This window comes from Belonocnema kinseyi, chromosome 7 (assembly GCF_010883055.1).
Source record: "Belonocnema kinseyi isolate 2016_QV_RU_SX_M_011 chromosome 7, B_treatae_v1, whole genome shotgun sequence".
In the NCBI taxonomy this organism is placed as follows: domain Eukaryota; kingdom Metazoa; phylum Arthropoda; class Insecta; order Hymenoptera; family Cynipidae; genus Belonocnema; species Belonocnema kinseyi.
In genome coordinates, this window is record NC_046663.1 from 40,458,329 (window position 1) to 40,479,808 (window position 21,480).

General features: G+C 33.9%; 1 protein-coding gene across 1 annotated transcript in view; it reads right to left on the reverse strand.

The window, feature by feature from the left end:
• Positions 1 to 21,480, reverse strand: part of LOC117176430 — a 31,661-nt gene that overhangs the window by 1,806 nt on the left and 8,375 nt on the right. Inside the window, exons 2-3 of the mRNA XM_033366669.1 lie at positions 10,730 to 10,813; positions 2,571 to 2,681 (exon numbers count right to left, since the gene is read on the reverse strand). Of these exons, the coding sequence (XP_033222560.1) occupies positions 2,571 to 2,681; positions 10,730 to 10,813 (195 nt within the window). The remainder of the gene's footprint in view (positions 1 to 2,570; positions 2,682 to 10,729; positions 10,814 to 21,480) is intronic.

Genomic DNA, 21,480 nt, shown 5'->3' on the forward strand with positions numbered 1-21,480 from the left:
ATACGCCAATTAGCACAAATGGTAAGTTCCGATAGTGCCTACAAGTGTGCCTACTGGCCGCTAAATGGCAATACCGGTTTCATATGTATACACCTGGTACATCTTTAACAAATCCAATAAATTTTATACTGAAAAGAAGAAATACCTAAATCAAAAATTTCGACAAGTTCAGTTGAATTTGTAGTTAGAAAAATTAGCTTTCAATAAAAAAACTTCTTTTCAACTAAAGCAATAAATTTCCAACCAGAAGGATTAATTTCCTGTCAAGAATAAATAATTTTAAACAAAATACATAAATTTTGAATCCAATATCTTAATATTTAATAAAATTTTAAACCACTAATAATTGAGTTTCCAACGAAAAAAAGTGATGAGTCACCACAAAAGATCAAGTATCAACAAAATAAAGAAAAGTTTCAGCAAATAGTTTCATTTTCAACTAAAGAAGATTGGTGTTTAAATAAAAATGATATAATCATATTTATATTTGAAAAATTAGTTTGATACAAAAAATAATTGTAAAGCCATAGAATACAAAAGAGACAAAACATACATGAATTTTCAACAATACAGGATATGTAGTTTTTTTCTTATTCGTAAAAAAACAACATTAAAAGTAAAGAAAATCAATTTTTGGACGAACAACACAAGCTAAGAAAAAAAAATAAACAAAAGTTTTTCACTCAAATTAAAGCTACAACTTTGTTATTATTCATTTTTTGATGGAATGCATAGTTTTGGTTTTAATCGTAAAAAATAAAATCAGAAAATTACATTTTTGGACAAACGACAATAGCTACGAAAAGAATGAATAACGAAATAAGGGACAGAAAAAAATGAAAAGACAAAACTTGGTCAACCAAAAATGATATACAAATTTGTTAGAAACTCTATTTATGAAAATATATAGAATATATAGAAAATAAAAATTTGCTTGATTGTTATAAGTAAATAGTACTATGTAGCTTTATTATAAATAACCCAATTTAACAAATAGAAAATTCCCACCTTTTTTTCAGAACAGATTTAGTTCTGTCCTAGTATGTATCGTAATATTCTATTAAACTTATTCTATTATAAAACTTTGGTGACAGTTACAATTTTTTCTTGCTAAAAATAATTTGTATTAGCAAATCAAAAATTTGCATCTTTTTTGTAGAAAGAATTTTTTCTCATCCAATACGTATTAAAATAGCGCATCGAACATGTTTTCTTTCATTAGAATTGCAAATTTTCTGGATTCTTCTAAGTCTGATAAGCTATTTCTATAGAATTAAAATTAAAATGAATTTTTTTAAAAAAGAGACGATAATTTCTCTAGTTGTCAACTTTCGTTATTTATAAAGAACGTAAATTAATTCTTTTTTAAGTATTTTAAGTTTATTATGGCTGAAAAGCAAATTCTTACATATTAGACGCAGCGAATTTTTTCTGTGAAAAGATTAATATCGTCTTTTTTGAATTATTTATAACAAATATAAAAGTTGACAATATCCTGCAGTTCTGTGAAACAAATAAAATATTCTAATGCATATAAAATGTGAGACAAATTCTGCCGCTTAGTAGGTTAGAGAAGCTACCTTGATACGTATTAGAGAGCACAGGAGATTTTTTTCGTGGAAAAAGTAGGAAAATAACGCTTGTCTTTGAAATTTGTTTATAATAATAAAATTGTATAAACCATCAATTTTTTGCCTTATTTCTATGATCAAATTGTACCTCAAGTTGCTTTCAAATATATTTGAGGGATGAAGCTAAGAAAGAAAATATTTTTCTAAAAAATTCACTTTTTTACGTTTATTCAAAAAATTAAAATAAACTGAAAACCGTTAAAAATTCATAATATTGTTTCTTACGCCTTTTGAAAATCTAATCTTCTTCAGTTATAAAATAAATATCTGTAAGTTGTTAATACATAATAAGTCCAATTCTTGTTGTTCCAAAGACACAATAAATCAAAGGAGATATGATTTATTTTATTTATATCCGTCAGATAGAATCATTTATTAATTTACTCAACTTGCTTTAAAATTGTTATATATTCTTGCTTTAACAATGGCTTATTCTCAAATTATAAATTCGCCACATTTTTAATGTTAGGAAATAAAAAACAAGGAAGGTGAATGTCCGTTTTACAATAAAAACAAAGTTAAATCTGTTAAGCAATCTGGTTCTTTTTCAAGTTACTTTTTTTTCATGTTTTTGATTTCAGTAGCTCCTTTCATAATTTATATACACAGTCGTTAGCAAATTCACATATAATAAATTTTCCAATTTTCTTAATTTACTCAAATCTACAGAAATTTGTTTTTTAATAGGCGGGGTTTTCGGGTTTAGTTTGAAAACTGAAAAAACTAAAAGATTTGTGTCAAAGGGGAAAAAAGCGCAATGAAATTCCCTATAGGAACATGTAATTTTTTAAGTTAAAACTCAAAACTTATTTCAAAAGTCCCTATAAACAAACGCCGTTCAGCGAGAATAATTAATTCGCGATTAAGAAATAAAATTCGGTTTTTTTCCCTGAATCCGAACAATTTTTTGTTATTTTAAAAGAATTATAATATACTAACGTTGGTTTTCAGAACTTGTACTAGATGAATTAGCCGCTGGATTATGATGTATTTCCGTATGTTGCTGCTGGCTTGATGTTCGACGTCTACGTTGCCGCTCATCTCTTGCAACTGCAAAACCAAAAGCCAAATTTCGATTAAGTAAATATATTTTAAGAATATATTCACCCTAAGTTATGTTTTTTCAGACTATTATGTTATTTTCGTTCTCTATTGTCCATTGCAAAATGTGCAAACATAAATCTTTGAATGTTATTTGGAGGTTTGATTTGATGAAAAGTCAATATATTAACTGATAATGGTTTGGAAATATGGGATTTTTCCTCATGCATCTTCAATATGAACCGAGAAACTTCAAAAGATTGCAAAAGTTTTAAAAACCATTTTTAATTTTTTTTTTGGTCACATAAATCTCATTTAGCACTTTTTAACGATTTTCTATTCCCCGGATTTCCGTTCGATATCAAAACGAGATTAAAATATAAAACTTAAAATATAAAACACTCGGACGTATATGTAAGAATAAAATTTTAGAAATTTTTTTAGAAGAGACGATTAATGTCTAAATTTAAAAAAGTGAATTATCAAACAATTTTCTCCTAAAACATTTGTATCAAATTTTTAGTGCGTAAAAAGACATTCTTCGAACGCTTTTTAAAATACGAGATAAAACTTAACTTATACTTTTATCTGTATAATTGTAGTATCTTTTTCAATTATATCCATTATTTGTTTATCCTTTTAATTATATTACGTTAACCACTTTTTCAATTAATGTGTCGAAAATGTCGAAAAAAACGATAAGAAAAGTGCATCCATATACTCAATTATAGTATTCCTCAAAACAAGTGTCCATTATATTGGATCGATCTTTTTGGATTTGAAATTTTAGACATCAAAATTGAAATCAGAAAAGCTAAATAATCCATCTATACCAAGTTTCAGAAAAATATATAAAGATTTACCAACTTTGACTGCCATATTCGATCCACCGTTTTGAAATTATATCTTCTGATTTTAAGTTTGGAATCGACGACAGTTCTGGAGGGCCAATAAAATTATCATAAAAGCATCAACTTGAAAAATGTCCAAATTTTCAAATGAATTTTAATTTATTTTTATCAATTTAAGAACTATGGCTATTTTAACAACTAAACAAATTACTTCCTTTAAAAATAATTTTACACTTTTACAGGCTCGAAGTGTTCATGCGCAAAATCCAGAATCTAAATTTTTCTTCGATTTGAAATTATCTTTACGCGAGTAATAAATAAAGGATTCAGAGTTCACATAGACGTTCACGATAAATAACATCAGGAATTACATCAAAGTATTAAATAACATATATTCTATTCAAAATGTCCAATACCTTTCTCGAATCGCGTATAATGTAGCGTTAATTCCTGCGTGAAACATTTTTGCATGGTATTCCCTGATCACGATATCTGTGATCGGATGAGTTTTTGGCAACATTATCGGGTGTTTTTGATCAAATCCTACATCAGCATTTTTAATTCTACCCCCGACGCGCAAGAATCCCCCTTCGAATATAGGGCACAATTTCTTTATCTTTGACCTTGCTGTTATCTGTTCGTTTGTTGACAGCTTCTCGATCTCCTCATCGAATTCTTCTCGCTGGACCAGAGAGATGACTTTTTTCCAAGCTTGGTGTAATTTATTCACTGATAATAGCCCAGGCAGCTTTGTAGGCTTAAGTAAATTATTTATTATCCGAAGACAGTAAGCCACAGATCTAAGCAGATTAGTTAGTGATGAATATCGCTCCCAGAGTTCCGATCGCTCCTTCGTTTTAGCTACGAGGACTACTACCTGATTTCCTGTACTGTTATCTTGGATCTCAATTTCGCTATTTGGTCAGTTCTCTTCGCTCTGCATCAGCCAGTTCGGTCTTCTTTTCCACATCTTGTTACTTGAGAATTGCTTCGGTAGTTGCCCCCTGGAAATAAAGTCGGCTGGGTTCTCCTTTGTAGGAACGTGAAACTAGTCTTCAGCCTTTGTTAATTCTTGGATTTCCGCAACTCTATTTGCTTGAAAGATTTCTCGACAATAAAGGAAGGATCGAATCCATTCCAAGACGATCATCGAATCACTCCAGAATCTTATTGAGTCAATCTTTATTTTTAGTGCTGCCTGTATCGTTTTGTACAGTTTGGCCAACAGGACTGCACCGCATAACACGAGCCTCGGCAAAGACACAACTTTGATTGGTGCCACTTTAGATTTCGCACAGACCAAGATACACTTACATTTTTCGTCTACTGTCACTCTTAGATAGATGCAGGCTCCATATGCTTTCATGCTAGCATCTGAAAATCCATGAAGTTGGATATTCCTTGCTCCCGGAGTCTTTACTATTCTGTTTATACTTCAATCGTTGAGCGATGATAGCTGTGACTGATAACCGATTCATGATGTTTCCAATGCTTTCGGGACAGGATCATCCCAGCCTAGCTTTATTTTAAACATTTCTTGTAATTTTATCTTTGCTAGTATTACTGCCGGTGCTAATAGACCCAACGGATCGTAAAGTTGAGCTACCTGCGACAAGACTGTACGTTTCGTAACAGTCTGACATTCGATGCTATTTACCTCGTAAATCAAAGTGTCTTTCTTCGAATTCCAGGTTACTCTTAACGCTCGAGTCGTTTTTTCTAAGTCCAATTTTAGTTTAGCTTCTTTTCCTGTCTCCACTGAGTCTTCTACTACTCCCGGATGATTTGATATCCATTTTCGTAGATTCAGTTCACCTTTCCTAACTAGTTTTAGTATTTCATCTCGCAATTTTCTCGCTTCCTCCAGACTTTCAGCGCCGGTGAGAAGGTCATCCATATAACAGTCGTTCCTTAAGGCTTCTGATTCCAACGGAAAGGATGAACTCTCATCTAGAGTTAGTTGTTTCAAGCATCTTGTTGCAAGAAACGGTGCTGCGGAGGTACCGTACGTTACGGTATTTAGTTGATACGCTCTCAGCGGTTCTGATGTTTTATTTCTCCACAGAATTTTTTGATGAATTCTGTCCTGCGGATGAATCTCAAATTGCCGGTACATCTTCTGAATGTCTCCGGACATCACTATAGCGTGACTTCGAAAACGTAAAATCAACTGAAATATTCCATCCTGTATATTAGGTCCAATCATCAGAGCGTCATTCAGAGATATCCCTGCCGTTGTTTTGACCGATGCATCAAACACAACTCTTAATTTCGTCGTTAAACTAGATTCTCTGATGACTGTCTGATAAGGCATATAATATCCTTCATCAGCTCCACTCTGTGATAGTTCCATATGCCCTAGTTCTTTATAAACTCTCATAAATTCATGATACTCTTCCTTCAGTTTCTGGTTCCGCTCCAGCCTTGTTTCGAGCGCGAAGAATCTTCTTCGAGCTATTTCATAGTTCAAGCCTAAATCCTGCTTTTTTCGTTAAATGGCAACCTTACTATACGAGGTGTGTTCAAAAAATAAGGTGACTTTATGGTTTTCTCAAAAAATATTTATTTATTCCTCAATATTTATGTTGTCCCCTTCAAAGTAATCCCTCTCAGATATAATACACTTGTACCAACGCCTTTTCCAATCATCAGAGCAATTCTGATAATCATTTTGTGGTATAGCCTTGAGTTATTTCAGCGATGCAGTTTTTATCTCCTCAATCGTTGAAAATCGATGTCCTTTCATGGGTCTCTACAGTTTTGGGAAAAGAAAAAAGTCCCTGGGGGCCAAATCCGGTGAATATGGAGGCTGAGGCATGACTGTGGGGCCTCATGACTGTGGATCTTTTGATCAAAATTAAGCAGTTTTGGAACAAATTTCGCTGACACACGTCTCATGCCCAAAACGTCCGAAAAGATAGCATAGCATGAGCCAATCGATATGCCAACATCTTCAGCAACTTCTCTGATGGTAATTCGGCGATTTTTCAACACCATTTCTTCCACTGCTTGAACTTCATCTGTTGTTGACGTGATGGGACGTTCAGGGCGAGGTTCGTCTTCGACATCCTCTCGGCCTTCTTGGAACAGCTTGTACCACTTATACACATTTTTATTACTCAGAGTAGACTCACCGTATGCAACTGTCAACATTTCAAGAGTTTTAGAGCACTGGATTCCGTTTTTCACACAAAATTTAATGCAAACTCTTTGCTCCATTTTTTTCGAAAGAAGAAAATCGCCCAGCACACCAAATCCTTCTAACCTTTTACGCCTCTGCCAGAAAAACATCACGTACTATATAGTCAAAACTGTGAGCATATGATCGTGACAAGTGTACCAACACAACAAAACAAAAAATTTAAAACTTGAATGTACGTAGCCCGCGAAAATTGAAAAGTCACCTTACTTTTTGAACACACCTCGTATACCGACCCGATTCTTTCCTTTGATAGGCCTCTGAAAAATGTCGCTCACAAGCCTTTTCTTGTTCAAAACGATGCATTTCTTCACCTATTTCCTCGAGTTTACAAAATTTCTCTAGTGTGACGTTTAGCGTATTTCGAACGAGAAGGCATCGGAATTTCGGCTGACCCCACGTACCACCGAGTTTTCCCACGATGACCCAGCCTAATTTAGTATTTTGAAGAATTAACCCTGGTTCTGAAAACTTGATTTGCCTACCATAAGGAGCTCATAAAAAATTTTTGGGCCGATTAGCAAATCTATCTTTGTAGGAAAATAGAGTTCAGGATAGATTTAGTCCCTTCTGATTAATAAATTTAGCAGGAGTATTCCCAGTGATCTGGGCAGAATCAAAAAATTAAGCCTCGATTCAAAATGTGATCTTTTTGATTTGAAACTAACACTAGTCCATTCACTACACGGGGTTTCAATATTGTTCACAACTTCAACAGCTAAATCTAATTGCTTTTTTCTAAGTCTCAATCGCGTTGCCAGATCTTGATATATTATATTTGGTTAAGAAGCGCTATCTAGAAGGACTCTACACGTGTACCCCTTTCTATTCTCATCGAAATTTCAACTACTGCCGTAATTAGCATAACTTTAGACGCGTCATAGATGTGAAAATTTCTAACATTAGATTGTTTTTCAGTTAAATCATTTTTATTTGATTCTGATTCCGATTCTGACTCTGCATGCAATAGTGTGTGATGCTTCCGATTAAAAATTGTGCACCTTCCGGCTTTGCAATCTGGAACTAAATGGTTTTTTCTTAAACAGTTAAAACAGAGTCCCTTTTTTTGAACAAGTTCTACAAGCTCTTTAATCATCTTTTTCTTGAATTCTACACATAATTGCAGTTGATGATTTTCGTTACATAAGGGACAGGAGACCTGAGATTGAGTATTCGCAAAAGATTGAACTGAATTTTTACTTCTTTGGGTGCGCTTGTTATTAGATTTATTTCTATCCGAAAATTTTAAATTCATTGACTAAAACTTGACACCATTCTCTTAGAAATTTACTAAGTTTCTCGAATTATGGCATTTCCGTACAAGTAACTGACTTCTCCCACTCTTTTCTGGTTTCTCGATCCAATTTAGGCCCGATCAAGAAAATAAGCGGTGTGTCCCACTTGTCTGTTGGTTCTCCCAATACTGATAATGCGCGAATATGCCTCAGAACATCGTCCAATAGATTTCTCAACGAAGATGCAGAATCTATCGCGACTGTCGCAAGATCAAACAGAGCCTGCATGTGATTTTGTATTATTACTCTCTGATTATCGTAACGTTCTTTCAATAATCCCCATGCTACTTTATAATTGCTCACGGTTGTCTCTAAATTATCAATCACTCGCGATGCTTCGTCTTTTAAATATGATCTTAAATACCGCAATTTTTGAATTTTTGGAATGGTCGCGTCATCGTCAATAATTGCAGCTTTCATAAATTATATATTTTGGCAGAATACGCAAGATTAACTGACCTAGTCGAAATGATTTCTTATTTCGTAATTATTACTAGCACAAATTTATTATTACTTACAGCTGTGTTGACAATTCAAGAAATCAATATTCTTACGCTTAAATTCAGGTGTCTGGTGACCAGGAGATGTGACTGATAACAGTGTTTACCTCGGTGACCTCTTCCTCGACGTTGTAGAACTCTCAAACTCTTTCCAATTTTAGCGACAATAATTTTCCCACGACGTCTTAAATATTATAGTTTAAAATAATGCCTCAAGATCATGAATTCGTCTATGCTGCACTTTTTTTCGGTTCTCCAGGTGCAAGCTCTCAATCATTATGGTAGAAACCCCCGATTTGTAATGGTTATGCTTCGGAGCTGATATCTCCCAATCCTTGTAAGCCTTGTTCCATATTTCTATTAAAATCGTGACAGGCGAATAAATTCTAAAATTTTGAGTTTTCGATACTAACTATTTTCTTTTTTCTCACTGGAAGTATATATGCTCGCACGAGCCTTGTTGTCCTTAATTTTTCTCGGCAAGAATCCTCATATCTGACTCAGAAGGACCATGTTCACGCGCAAAATCAAGACTCTAAATTTTCCTTCAATTTGAAATTATCTTTACGCGTGTAATAAATAAAGGATTGAGAGTTCACATAGACGTACACAATAAATAACACCAGGAATTACATCAAAGTATTAAATAACATATATTCTGTTCAGAATGTCACTAAAACAAGTTCACAATCTGCCTTTGTTACAAAATAAATTAAAATAGGTCTGTTATAATCCAAAAAGAAGTTAGCTGCTCAAGAGCTTGTTGGAAACTGAAGTTTAATACTACTTGAGTCAAGGTGGTGCTGTTCCTATAATTCTAAATTCACAATTCGCTACGCGAAACGAAGGATAAACTTTCATTTCTTCCGTTTATTATAAACGCTCCAAGCTTTAGTTTCATTTTTAAAAATAATCACAATTTTCATTGAAAAAATAAATATAATAAAAAAAGCCGAAAGAAATAATAAGAAAGGGGACTTTAAGGTTACCTTATTTTTCTTTCTTCTTTTATCATTATTATTTTTTTAAGTTCCAAGGATTTCAAAACCAAATCCATTTCAATTCAGGCAGGTTCCAGGCAGAACATTTCAGGGAAGAAATGTTTTACTTTTCAGAAAAAATTGGGCGATGCGTATTTTTTCGATTAGCAAAAAACTGCTTGCCTAATCGAAATATTTATCATTTTCTTTTTCATTTTAATACTATCGAAAAGTTTTTTTCTAATACCAGAAAAACATCTTATCTGCATCATAATTATTAAGCCATATCCCTTTCTAGGTATTATTCCCGAATTTCGGTGTCGTTTATTTGAATAATACGTTCGTTGCGCAACACTGTGCCAAAAAAAGTCGCTGATCATTCTCCTTAACAATCACCCGAAATGAAAAGGCTCAAAAAGTCATCATGTAAAGCTCCACATCTGGGTTTATTAGTATGCAAGGTATTTTGCTTCAAGGTTAATTTTGAGGCCCACGCTCTTCATGCTTGTATTCAGTTTGTTCAACATTTTTTGCAAGTCTTCGATTGATTCTGCCATGACAACTATATAATCTGTGAACGCTAACCCAAGTACCACCACTGTCCCATGAATGACACTTGTCCACGAATTTAATAAATTTTTAGTTAGTTATACCGTTAAGTGATTTCCCTTTCAGGGTAGGCATCAATCACTCGGTGAGGACGAAACGCATCTTTGCCTGGTTCCTTGCATTACATCGTATCAGTCACCTAGTTTCCCATTTACCCTTATAATCGCTTTTCTTTCTGCATATGTCGATTTTTCAGCGTAAAAATTTGAAAAAATGAATGAGAATCCGGGATTCACTTGAATAAAGATTCGAAGAGTTTTTGTCGATTTTCTGGGGTTTCCTTTATTTTGCAGTTAACGGCATTCTTCGAAATCACGAAAACTATATCCTGAGCTATAGCGTAAGCATCTAGCAGAAATATTATTAAAATTCACCGCTAAATTACTAAATAATTCCAAAAATTTTCTTAAATGGCCATAAATTCCCAAAAATGTCCATAAGATTAAATTTCCTATAAGAATATGTAATTTTGTAAGTTTAAAGTTAAAACTTGTTTAAAAATTTCTCCAGAAGTCAACGCCGTTCAGCGGGAACAATTTATTGGCGTTTAAGAAATAAAATTTGGACTTTTTCCTGAATCCCAATAATTTGTTGGTAGTTCAAAAGAATTATAATATACTGACGTTGAAGATTAATAGTTGCTTCACGCTCGCTCATCCCTCTAATGCTTGGTACTCGACGTGAATGTGTCGGGTCCTCACCTCCACCTGCAAGAGAAAAAGTGAAAATTTCGATTAATGAAATATATTTTCATAATATAATCACCCTGTGTTATGCATTGACAGAGTGTTCTGTTATTTTAACTTTCTATTGCCCATCGAAAAATGTGTAAACATCAATCTTCGAACGTTATTTGGAGGTCAGATTTTATGAAAATTGAATATATTAACCGATAATGGTTGAAAATATGACATTTTTTAACGCTTTTTCAATATGAACCGAACAATTAAAATAAGGCAAAAAAATTTCGAATAATTTGTACTTTTACTTTTCTCAAGTATAATTTATTAAAAACAATTTTTATGTAGCACTTTCTGCCGATTTTCCATTTCCCGGCATTGCGCTTGATATCAAAAATAGCAAGGGAGAGTATTGTCCCTAAGGATTTGTAAGAATAGTAAGATTTTGAAATTATTAATTAAAAGATTTAAAAAATCTGACGTGAATATTCAAATAATATTTAACAAAAAGGTTCAGAACAGGCGATTAATTTCTAAATAAAAAAAAACTAATTGAATTTTTGTTGCTACAACTTGTTCTAATCAAAATTTATAGTGCTTGAAAAGTCAATTCAAAAAAATTATAAAGAAATTTTTTCAAAGAGAAGTACACCTAAAAACCACTCTCACGCTATGCACACCTAAATCTTTAAGAATTACGAAATTATGATGTAGATGTACCCATAATTCCAAGGACCAACTTACGATTGACAGCCTAGTGGGTACGAATGTCCCCAAAATTTTTTTTGAACTTCCTAAAAACGTCCAAATTTTCAATCAAAAAGAAGAATTTATAATAAATATGAATTTTTCAAACATAAAAACCACAATTTTTGAAGAATTAGTTCAACACTCTTTCACTCAGTTACATTTTGAATAAAAAATGTCTATTTTTAATAAAATAGATCAAATTTCTATCAAACAGATGAATTTCCCACTTAAAATATGAATCCTCAAGAAAAAATATGCCCGCTGCGCAAGTACACTCTCATTGCGCGCGCGGCGCTTCGCGCCAAGTTTAAGCGCGATTAGGTGCGAGGGAACGCTCTCGCCCTTCACGCTCGTTTTCATACGTTTAATGCGTACACTTTAACTAAATTTTTTCAAGTATCGTTAATACTATAAATTAAATCAAAAACTGTGCGCTCGATAACTTGTGTCCAATTGAAAAGCTTCATCAAGATCATTTGTAAACCTTGTTATAATCTACTAAAAACAACACTTTAAAGTTATGGATCTCTTAAAAAACAAAATTGCATATTTTTCAAAATGATTTAACTTTTGAAACTTTTGTCCAACTGAGAAATTTCATGATAATAGTTTCGAAAAAATATATTTTATATCTAGTACAAATTTGGATTGATATCTTAACCTGTTAAGATTTTTTTTCCTTTTTTTGAAAATTTTCAAAATGTTGAAAAGCATATCACTTTTTGATGTTTAATCAAATTTAAACCTGTCATTCAGATAATTTGCAAGTATTTGTGTGGAATACCAGAAAATTTAACAACAACACTTTTAATAAAATTTTGTAATCTTTTAGAAAAATATTTTTTTCTATTTTTCTAAACATTTTCAAAATTTTCAAAAATATATAACTTTTCTAATTTTCATTAAAATTAAAAATTTTATTTGAATAATTTGCAAGTATTCGACCCATCTATATGAAACTTTGACAACATTTTCTATATTTGAAACAATTTTTTTTTTGAAATTTTGAAAATGCTTTAAATTTTTTAGATTTGTTGGAAATATCCGAATAACGAGCTTAACCTTCATGCTGGGAACCTTAAGAAGTTTATTAAAGGCTGACTCGATTGGAAAAATCCTTTAAAAGTAGTGTGGCTACAACATTCAGGTAACCATACAAACATACGCACAGATATACACAAAAAAAGACATACAGACATACAGAAATACAGACATACATGCAGACGCCGATAAAATTGTGTTATTTTCGGATTCTGTGAGTGCCGAAACGTAAAGAACCGTTAAAAACCAGAGATCGAAATTTGGACTATTACATTGTATTCTCATGAATGAGAATGTTAAGAATGATTTCTCGAAAAATTCGTTCTACCAAAATAGTCAAACAAACTTTTTGAATCCTCAAGTCAAGGAAATTTTAGTTTGACTTTTTAACACCAGTATCTAAGTTTTAAACGAAAAGTGAATTTTCTAAGAAATCGTTGAATTTTAAACCTAAAACTTCCATTTTTATCCACGAAAGATGAAATTTTTATTATAATAGATGAATTTTTAAAATAAAAAGGCGAATCATAAAAATATTTGAATTTGCATACAAAAAAGACCTCAGTTGACTTTTTATAACCAAAATATAAACTTTAATCAAAAAGCTCATTTTCTGCCAAAAAGAGTATTCCACAAAATAGATGATTTTCCACTAAAAAAAAAAATCTGCCCGTAAGTATTTACCTCGGTAAATACTTACGCGCTACCCGTTCGGTCTTTCTGCATAGACTTTTTATAACTAAAGGTGAAAGTATCGACAATACTAATTTGGTGATTGTGAATTCTCTTTTGTTAAAGCTCCTTCGGCTTCAACAAACACATTCTCCTCACGTATCTCGTGTTTCGCACACAAGTTTATCCCTGAAATTTTATGTCATTACGATATATGTATATTATTATAATTCGTAACTTGTATTGGTATTAAAACAGACCAAGTTTTATTGTTCCGTTTCAAAAAAATGCGCATTCTTTTAAACAAATTTCATTATTCAATGTTTTATTGCAACTTTGGTTGTTTTTCCATAAACTGAATTTGCTCATTTCCAATGTTTTCCTTATGATTGAAACTATACACAGGCGGTCTGCTGAGCAGCTTTACCGTTTTTTAACTTCTAAATTATGTATGTATTTTTATATATATATATATATATATATATATTCTTTGAAAATGAATTATTATATTTGAGAATATTTGAAATACTGTAAATATGTTGCATGAAAATATCTCCAAATTTAATTTTTGATTTATCAAGACAATTCGAAAAGTTGTTATGATAATCTTCTAGGGCATTATGAAATCAAACTTTTTCATCTCTTGCCATTTTTTCATATCGTCCGTTAAGTGGCTTAAAAGGTTCATTTTTGTGTGTTTTTCGGACTGTTCTAAATGCTGTAACTCTAATATATTTTAATTTTATGAAAATAGTAATTAGATAAATTGATCGACTTTTTAAATACTATAAACAACCGTACAGAGAATTCTTGAATTTTGAAAAAAAGGTTTCAAAAATTTTCAAAAGGCGCTCACTTTTTGCATTTTCATCCAAAATGGCTGACTAAAGTCTCAAAATGTGGACATTTGAAAAACATTTTGGTCCGATTTTTAATTAAAAAAAAAATTAAAGTTCATTAAATTCTGAAGAGCTTGACGCTCTGAACTATTGTCTCTTCCACTTGTTTATTAATAATTTTTGCACTCAAAGTATGGAAAAACTGAAATTTTTTACATGAAAATTTTTTACGCTTTAATAACTGACTAGGTGAACTTTATACTGTCTTAAATGAATGTTTAGGGACTCATAAAATACAAATAATTTGCTCATTAGTCCATTTATTTGTCATAAACAAATTTTATGACAAATTAGCAAATAGTCTTATTATCGGTAAAAAAAATTTTCTGTTTACTAAGAGTGCTTCATATTAATGTAGGAATAATATATAATTACAAGAATATATTTAAAACTTTATAATAACCATTGCTATAAACAATTCTTATGGCAAAATATTAAAATTTCAGATTTTTTTCAAATTATAATTTCCTTCAATCGACAAAACGACTTCAGGTATATCTTAAAATAATAAATATTTAATAATATTTGATAAAATATAACAATTTAAATTTTTATAAACAATTTCAAAAGTTTGGCCCTTTCGCATAGAAATTTTTTTGTTTTTCCACTGGAAATGTTTCAAGTTATTGGATGAATGACTGTTTAATGACCACTGTGGGCCGGGTTGTCAAATTTTACACATATCGAATACCTTCTCTGACGAGAATGTAAAAAAAACCATAATTAAAAATTTGTTTGCTCTACCTTCAGTGAAAAAATTATCTATTTATTTTGGCTTAGCTTGTGTCGTGTGAGGAAAAATTTAATTTTTGTATTTTCAATGTTATTTTATAAATAAACAAAAACGACGTGTCCTATAAAAAAGTGATTAATAACAAATTTGTAACTTGTTGGGAATTTCAGCAAGATTCATAATAAGTTAATGAATTTAATTATTTCTTAAAACAAATTTGATGAAGAAATACATTAATCAGGCAGTTTTTCTATAAAAAAATTCGTTTTTTTCTATGTGAGCAGTTTTAATTAGGATGTCGAAAAAAATAAAATTTCCATCAACAGATGTTCGAATAATGCATTTGTTCATTAAATTTATTTAAAAATATATAAAGATGATGAACCAATTATGAATTTCGCTGAAGTCATCATGAACTTCACAATTAAAAAGACTGAAATAAAAAAAAACGAATTTGTCCGTCCACAGATACCCGAATAATGAATTTGTTTATTAAAGTTGTTTTTAAAAATAATAAAATTTGTCAGCTCATCATGAACGTTGCCGAATTTATTTTGAAGACCCCAATAACAAGTCTGATATCGAAACAAAAAAGAATTTTTCTGTCGATAGATGCCCCAATAATGCATTTGTTTATTAAATTTGTTTGAAAAATTATAAGATTAAACAACAAATCATGAGTTTTGCTAAAATTATCATAAATTTCCAAATTGAAAAAATAGACCTAAAAAAAGCGAATATTTCTGTAGAAAAATGCCTGATTACTGCATTTGTACATTAAATTTTGTTTATTGTCTAATAATTAAAAAACTTCAACTAATGATATTTTATGCAACTTAAGCGATTTCAACCACTTTCCTGTTATTGACGAACACCGGGAATGTCATATAGAAAAAGGTCATTTTTTCGTCATATTTGTTTATTTATAAAAAAATTTTAAACCTAATTAAAAAATCAGGCTGGACAACTCTGTTGAAAATCTTATTAGTCTTTTTTCCCATTTTCTTTTGTCGAAATCGGTAAAGATTTGTGGGATGTACGTTATTCTGAACGAGTAATTTTTCTTCCCAATGTGCGGCACTCTTTTAGGTACGAAACCAAAAACTCTTTATTTAAAATTTTGTTTTCAATAATATTGTAGGGCACTGAAAAAGAAACATTTCTCTTTTCTTGATTTTTTTTCTATATCGTGTGTTATTTGGCTTAAAATGTTGATTTTCGTGTTTTTTGAAATTTTGTAAATGCTATAACTCTGGTAAATTTTGGTTTTATAAAAAAATTCATTAGGATAAATTGTTTGTATGATTGAATACTATGAACATCCGTACATACAATTTTAAAATTTTGAAAAAAGTTATCTCAAAAATTTTCAAAATACGCTCACTTTTTGAATTTTTGTCCGATATGGCTGGCTAACGAACTTGACCTTTATTTAAAGACACTAAAAGAGTGAACAAAGACCAATGCAATCTGTCAAATCTTTCGAAAGTTATCGTGCTAACAATCTAAAAATCTACAGACTCGGTTATTTAGCAAGCTCAAAACTTACAAGATATCTTCATTATCAAAGTACAAGTTGAAAAAAACATCGACCAAAAATGTAAAGGTGGGTTTGCTGATAACTCTATTGAAATCAAAAAGAAAAAAATTGTATCTCAATTAAGCCAGAAGTTATACAGATATAAAGAAAAAAATTCGAGTTTTTTGAAAAACAAACCACAACATTTAAATTCGCATAACACTTAACAAAATTTTTGTTTGCAAATCGAAATAAATACGAGGGGCTGGTTACTAAGATTTCAGGTGACTCCAGAACTGACGAAAAACCTATTCAGTAGGAATCTCTAAATTCTATTGCGTTGTTCCTTGGTTAGTCCCACTTATTCTCAGTAGGTCTCAGTGCGCCACGAAAAGCTTCGCTCCAGCCGACCGGTTCGGCGAAATTCCCGTCGGAAAGATTCGTAACTATTTCGGGATCACTCGGGAGATCTGTTTCAAGTATCGCGTGATTAACTTTTCACGGGAGTCTCGTAATAAGTCACAAGAAATTTGGATTTAGTCCGAGGGACGTCTCTACGAAATCTTTATTATTTCGGCGGCAGTCATTGTTAGCCTGACTTCCTGATTTCTGAGTAACCAGCCCCTCGAATAAATATGTGTTGCCTAATTTCTTCTGAAGAATAACATATTTAGTCCTCGAGAGATTCTGCCATTTAAAGTGTAGGACCAGGGCTGATTTAAAATGGATTCGGTAATTGTGAAAATAAATTTTTGTTACACATGTTCGCACACACATGGGGCTTTAGCGAAAAATTTTCGAGCATATGATCGCATAAATATCATTTTCGACCTAACTAATCTTTACAACTTATTGAAAATTTCAAACGTATGTATATCCGTAAATATTATTGTTTGTAACATATGTTGAGGAAAATTATAGTTCAGACTTAAATAATTTAAAAAAATCTTACGTACGTATCATAAATTGAAACTTTTACAAAAATAGTTCAAGAAATTTTACACACAACCTTTACGTGTACCGAGAAACTGAATTTCTTACTACAACTTGGAAGGCGCTTTTGAGCAAAAAGGATATGAAAGGCGCATGGACTATGTTGTGGGATAACAGTCTTCAACGTACGACCGAAGTTATTGGTACTGCGGTTTTAAAAAAGAGGAGAACCCGTCAGGGGCGAACAACATCGTTTTTTCGTGGGTCTTCATCCCGAGCTGGCCCAAAGAGTGAATGAACAACATCTTACTGATCCATTAAGATCTATTCAGCCACGCCAATTTATTACTGAGATCGAAATAAGTAACATCGAAAAACACTTGCGAAAACAACTAGTGACACCTGTGGCGCATCCTGAAGTTGCGATGGAAAAGGAGTTTCATATACCCCAGACGCGAGACTTAATGGACGGGCAATGAGGACAGACTGCAATTGACGGTGTGCTTCACGGATACCATACTAGAGTGCGCCAATCAAGAACCAGCCATGAGAAAAGATCTGCTGAAATTTAGGGTCAACAAGGATCTTCTTCAATTAGCTGGCGGCTTGAACACTGAGATATTGCCTCGGTTCTTGCAGCAAAATATAATCTTGTTGCAGCTGCAGACTTTTGCAGGTTGCACTGTGGCCGCGTGTGTCAGGAAGTTTAGCATACAACTCAGAGGTCACGCTACTAACAACTATGCCACAAGAAAGATGTCAGGCCCTCCATGGAAGTTTTAACTTCAAGGCGAGAATCAGTTAAATAAGAGCATAATTTGGACAGGTGTACCAATTTCGAAAGGGCGATCGGTCTCAGAGACTGACCCGCCATGTGCAAGAGATCCTTCGCCTACAAAACATCAATTCAAGAACATATACGCAGTGATTGACTATTTTAAACACAGACTTATAATCCTGTCAGCCTTACCTTCGAAGATTTAAGAGAGCAGTTGTGAGAAGGAATGAAAATAAGACATTTATGGCAGACGAAATACGGTTCTAAGTCAGACTTTTAGATGGCAAAAACCAAACTCAAAATTATTGTGAACAACCTAGAGTCAAAAAATGGCCAGATATTGGTCATGCATCTAGAGTACACATAAGTCAAGTCACCTAAACGCGACGCGCGTGGCTCTGTCTGGAAAAAGACAGAATAGCACGGTTGCCTGATATGAATAATATATCCATCTCAGCATCCGACGTAACTCGTATTCCCAACAGGGTCAAGAACTGGAAAGCGCCGAGTGTTGAAAGGGTGCACAGCTTCTGGTATGAATACATAAAAGTTTTGCACCCTGCTCTTTTTGGGGCCCTTCAGACAATCTTGCAGAACCCAGATCGATAGTTCTCTATTTTGATATAGAGATTAGCTTATATGATACGCAACAAAGTAGAAGCTGATAGTCCTAGTCATTACCAACCAATAACCTGCCTCTTGATCTTCCAGAATTGTCTCACGGCTACAATTTGTGACTTCGTCTATAAATATTTTGAGAAAAAAATCCTCTTTGAAGAAAAAAAAGTTTGCTGTCGAGGCTCCTTCGCTGCTTTGTATAGAAACGCTCCTTTGCCCACTTCTTCGTGATCCCTGACCATTTTAAGAAGAGGGTCTCTTCCATTTGCAACTCTGTGTGCTGTACCCAGAATAATCCTGTTCTGTAGACATTCAAGACTCAATATTCCGCGACCCCCTTGACGGCGTGAGATGTACAGTCGCGGAACGGAAGACTTAAGATGCATGCTTTTGTTTATGTGCATAACCTTTCTTGTCCCGATATCAATGGATCTGAGCTCGTTCTTCGTCCATGGAACTACTCCAAATTAATAGAGTAGTACCGGGACGGCAAGCATGTTCGTTGCAGAAACTTTGTTATTCGCCGACAGTTCGGAAGACCAAATCTGTCGGATGAGACGTTTGTATCTGCTTCGGAGAGTATCCTTTATAGATGTCACATCCTAAATGCGGCTCTGTCGCACGCCCAGGTATGTATAAGTCTTTCCAGCGCAAAGGTGTCGTATGGCGCTTCTATCAACGAGCTTAGGATCTTGAGGGATCTTATTAAGTTTTCCTCGCTCCAAATAAACCTTGGCGCATTTCTCTTACCTAAATTCCATTCCAATTTCCATCGTATATCGTTCGACAATCCCCAGAGCTAGATGCAGTTGCTCTCTGTTTTTAGCATAGATCTCAAGATCCTCCATGTAAAATACATGAGTGGCCTTGTACTTTCGATCTGCAGGTTTGCCACACAACTACCCGTTGAAAAAGCGAAGTGCTAGAGATAGTGACATCAATCTCTCTATGCACCCAACTATTTGCGGATGAACCTTTAAGATTTCCAAAAGACAGATGATAAGTCTATGGAAGGTCGAATCGAAAGCTTTCCAAAAATGAATCCAGGCCATCGATAGGTCACGCTGGTAGAATGCTGCACCTTTGCAGACACATCTATCGATGAGCAGGTTCTCCTGACATCCGGCTACGCCTTTCTTTGAGCCTCGTTGTTCATACATTTCTTGCCACACAGGTTCATTTGCTCGAACAATCCTATTATTTAGGATAGCTGTGAATATCTTATAAAGTGCGTTCAGACAAGTTATTGGCCTGTAATTCTTCGGGTCAGCTAAGTTTCCTATTTTCGGCAGGAGTATTGTGCGCGCTTCCAACAACCACTCTGGAATCGGCTCTTCCGACTTCAAATATAAGGTGAAAATACGGGCCAAATGCTGATGGGTTGAAGAAAAATTCTTCCACTAGAAGGTTTTGATACAATCTGGTCCCGGTGCGGAATAGTTCTTCATCCCTCTTAATACTTTTTTCACCTCCTTGGTAGTGATGGGTGGGCATTCTTTATCAGGTGTTATGAGGGCAACACATAACTCCTTAAAGCTATTTATATTTTCTGAGTCTTCGTCCAGTCTATACTGAACTTCATAGACTTCTCTCCAAAATACTTCGACCAGCTTTGACTTGTTAAGTGTGTGATAACGGGTCCGGAGTTCGCGCGCGAACTTTTGAACCTTGTCGGTAAAATTCCTGCCAGATGTGATGTAGTCAATCACACACTGAATGCGGGACGCTACTGTCTTGCCCAGCCTATCTTTATGGCAAGTTGTTGCATTCGTCTTTCGGTCTTATGATCAACCGTTGGTTTTGTTTTACGGTTCGCATCGGCCAAAGCTCTCGCTGCATTATAAACACAAAAATTGATAGTCCAGAGCCGGATTCTCCGGAAAAATTTCCACGAAGCTCGTCATCCATTTCAGCCAGATCTTTAGGCTTGAGAGAAACCTTGGTATTGATATGTCTGCGGGTCGTAAAGCATCGCTTTTCATCTATTGGATGCCCGCCCGTGGTTGGCCTTAGTGTCGCCTCTCTTTCTCTGTTGCCGGTTTGTTCTAGCTGTGGTAGAGTAGGCGTTCCGCTTACATAGCCCCTTTTACGGAGTAGTTCAATATGGTTTCGCAGACGTTGCTGCGAAAAGTGCGATAGCTCGGGGTGTTTCTCTCACTACAGAGCATGCAGCCGTGCCATGTAACCCTGTTCAGGGGCCATACTAGCATCGTAGCACTCTAGCAAGTCGTGATTAAGACGCTCCGTCGACCCAAAGGTTGCGAGATCCCGCCGATCCATCGCATTGAATCCATTTTCATTGGCTCCCCCAGCTCTAGATTGGTCGGCATTGTTGGCCGACCTATTGCCCCGCGCGTTCTGTTGTTTTGAACCGCACTTACTACAACTATGTTTGGTGTTGTCATTGTTATTTCCACGAGAAGCTAGAGAGAGGGGTTCGTCCATCCTTGTAGAGCTCCACATGCAAGGATAAGGCTGCGTACTCTGAGAGGTCGCCCGGTATCCCAGAGTCACCGTTCTAGACACCTCACCCAGGTGCCATTCAGGTTTCGGCACGGTTTTCACACCTACGTTTGGGGGTTAATTCCTTCGGGACCACCACTGGATAATTGTCCGCGACTGCCTATTTATTTTTGTAACCATATTTAGCAGAAATTCTTGGTACAAGGACCCTCTATCCGCAACCCGAGGACGCGTTCGGTGGCTTTGTCATAGGCCCTTCGGTTTGATTCTAGAGGAATCAAAATCGAA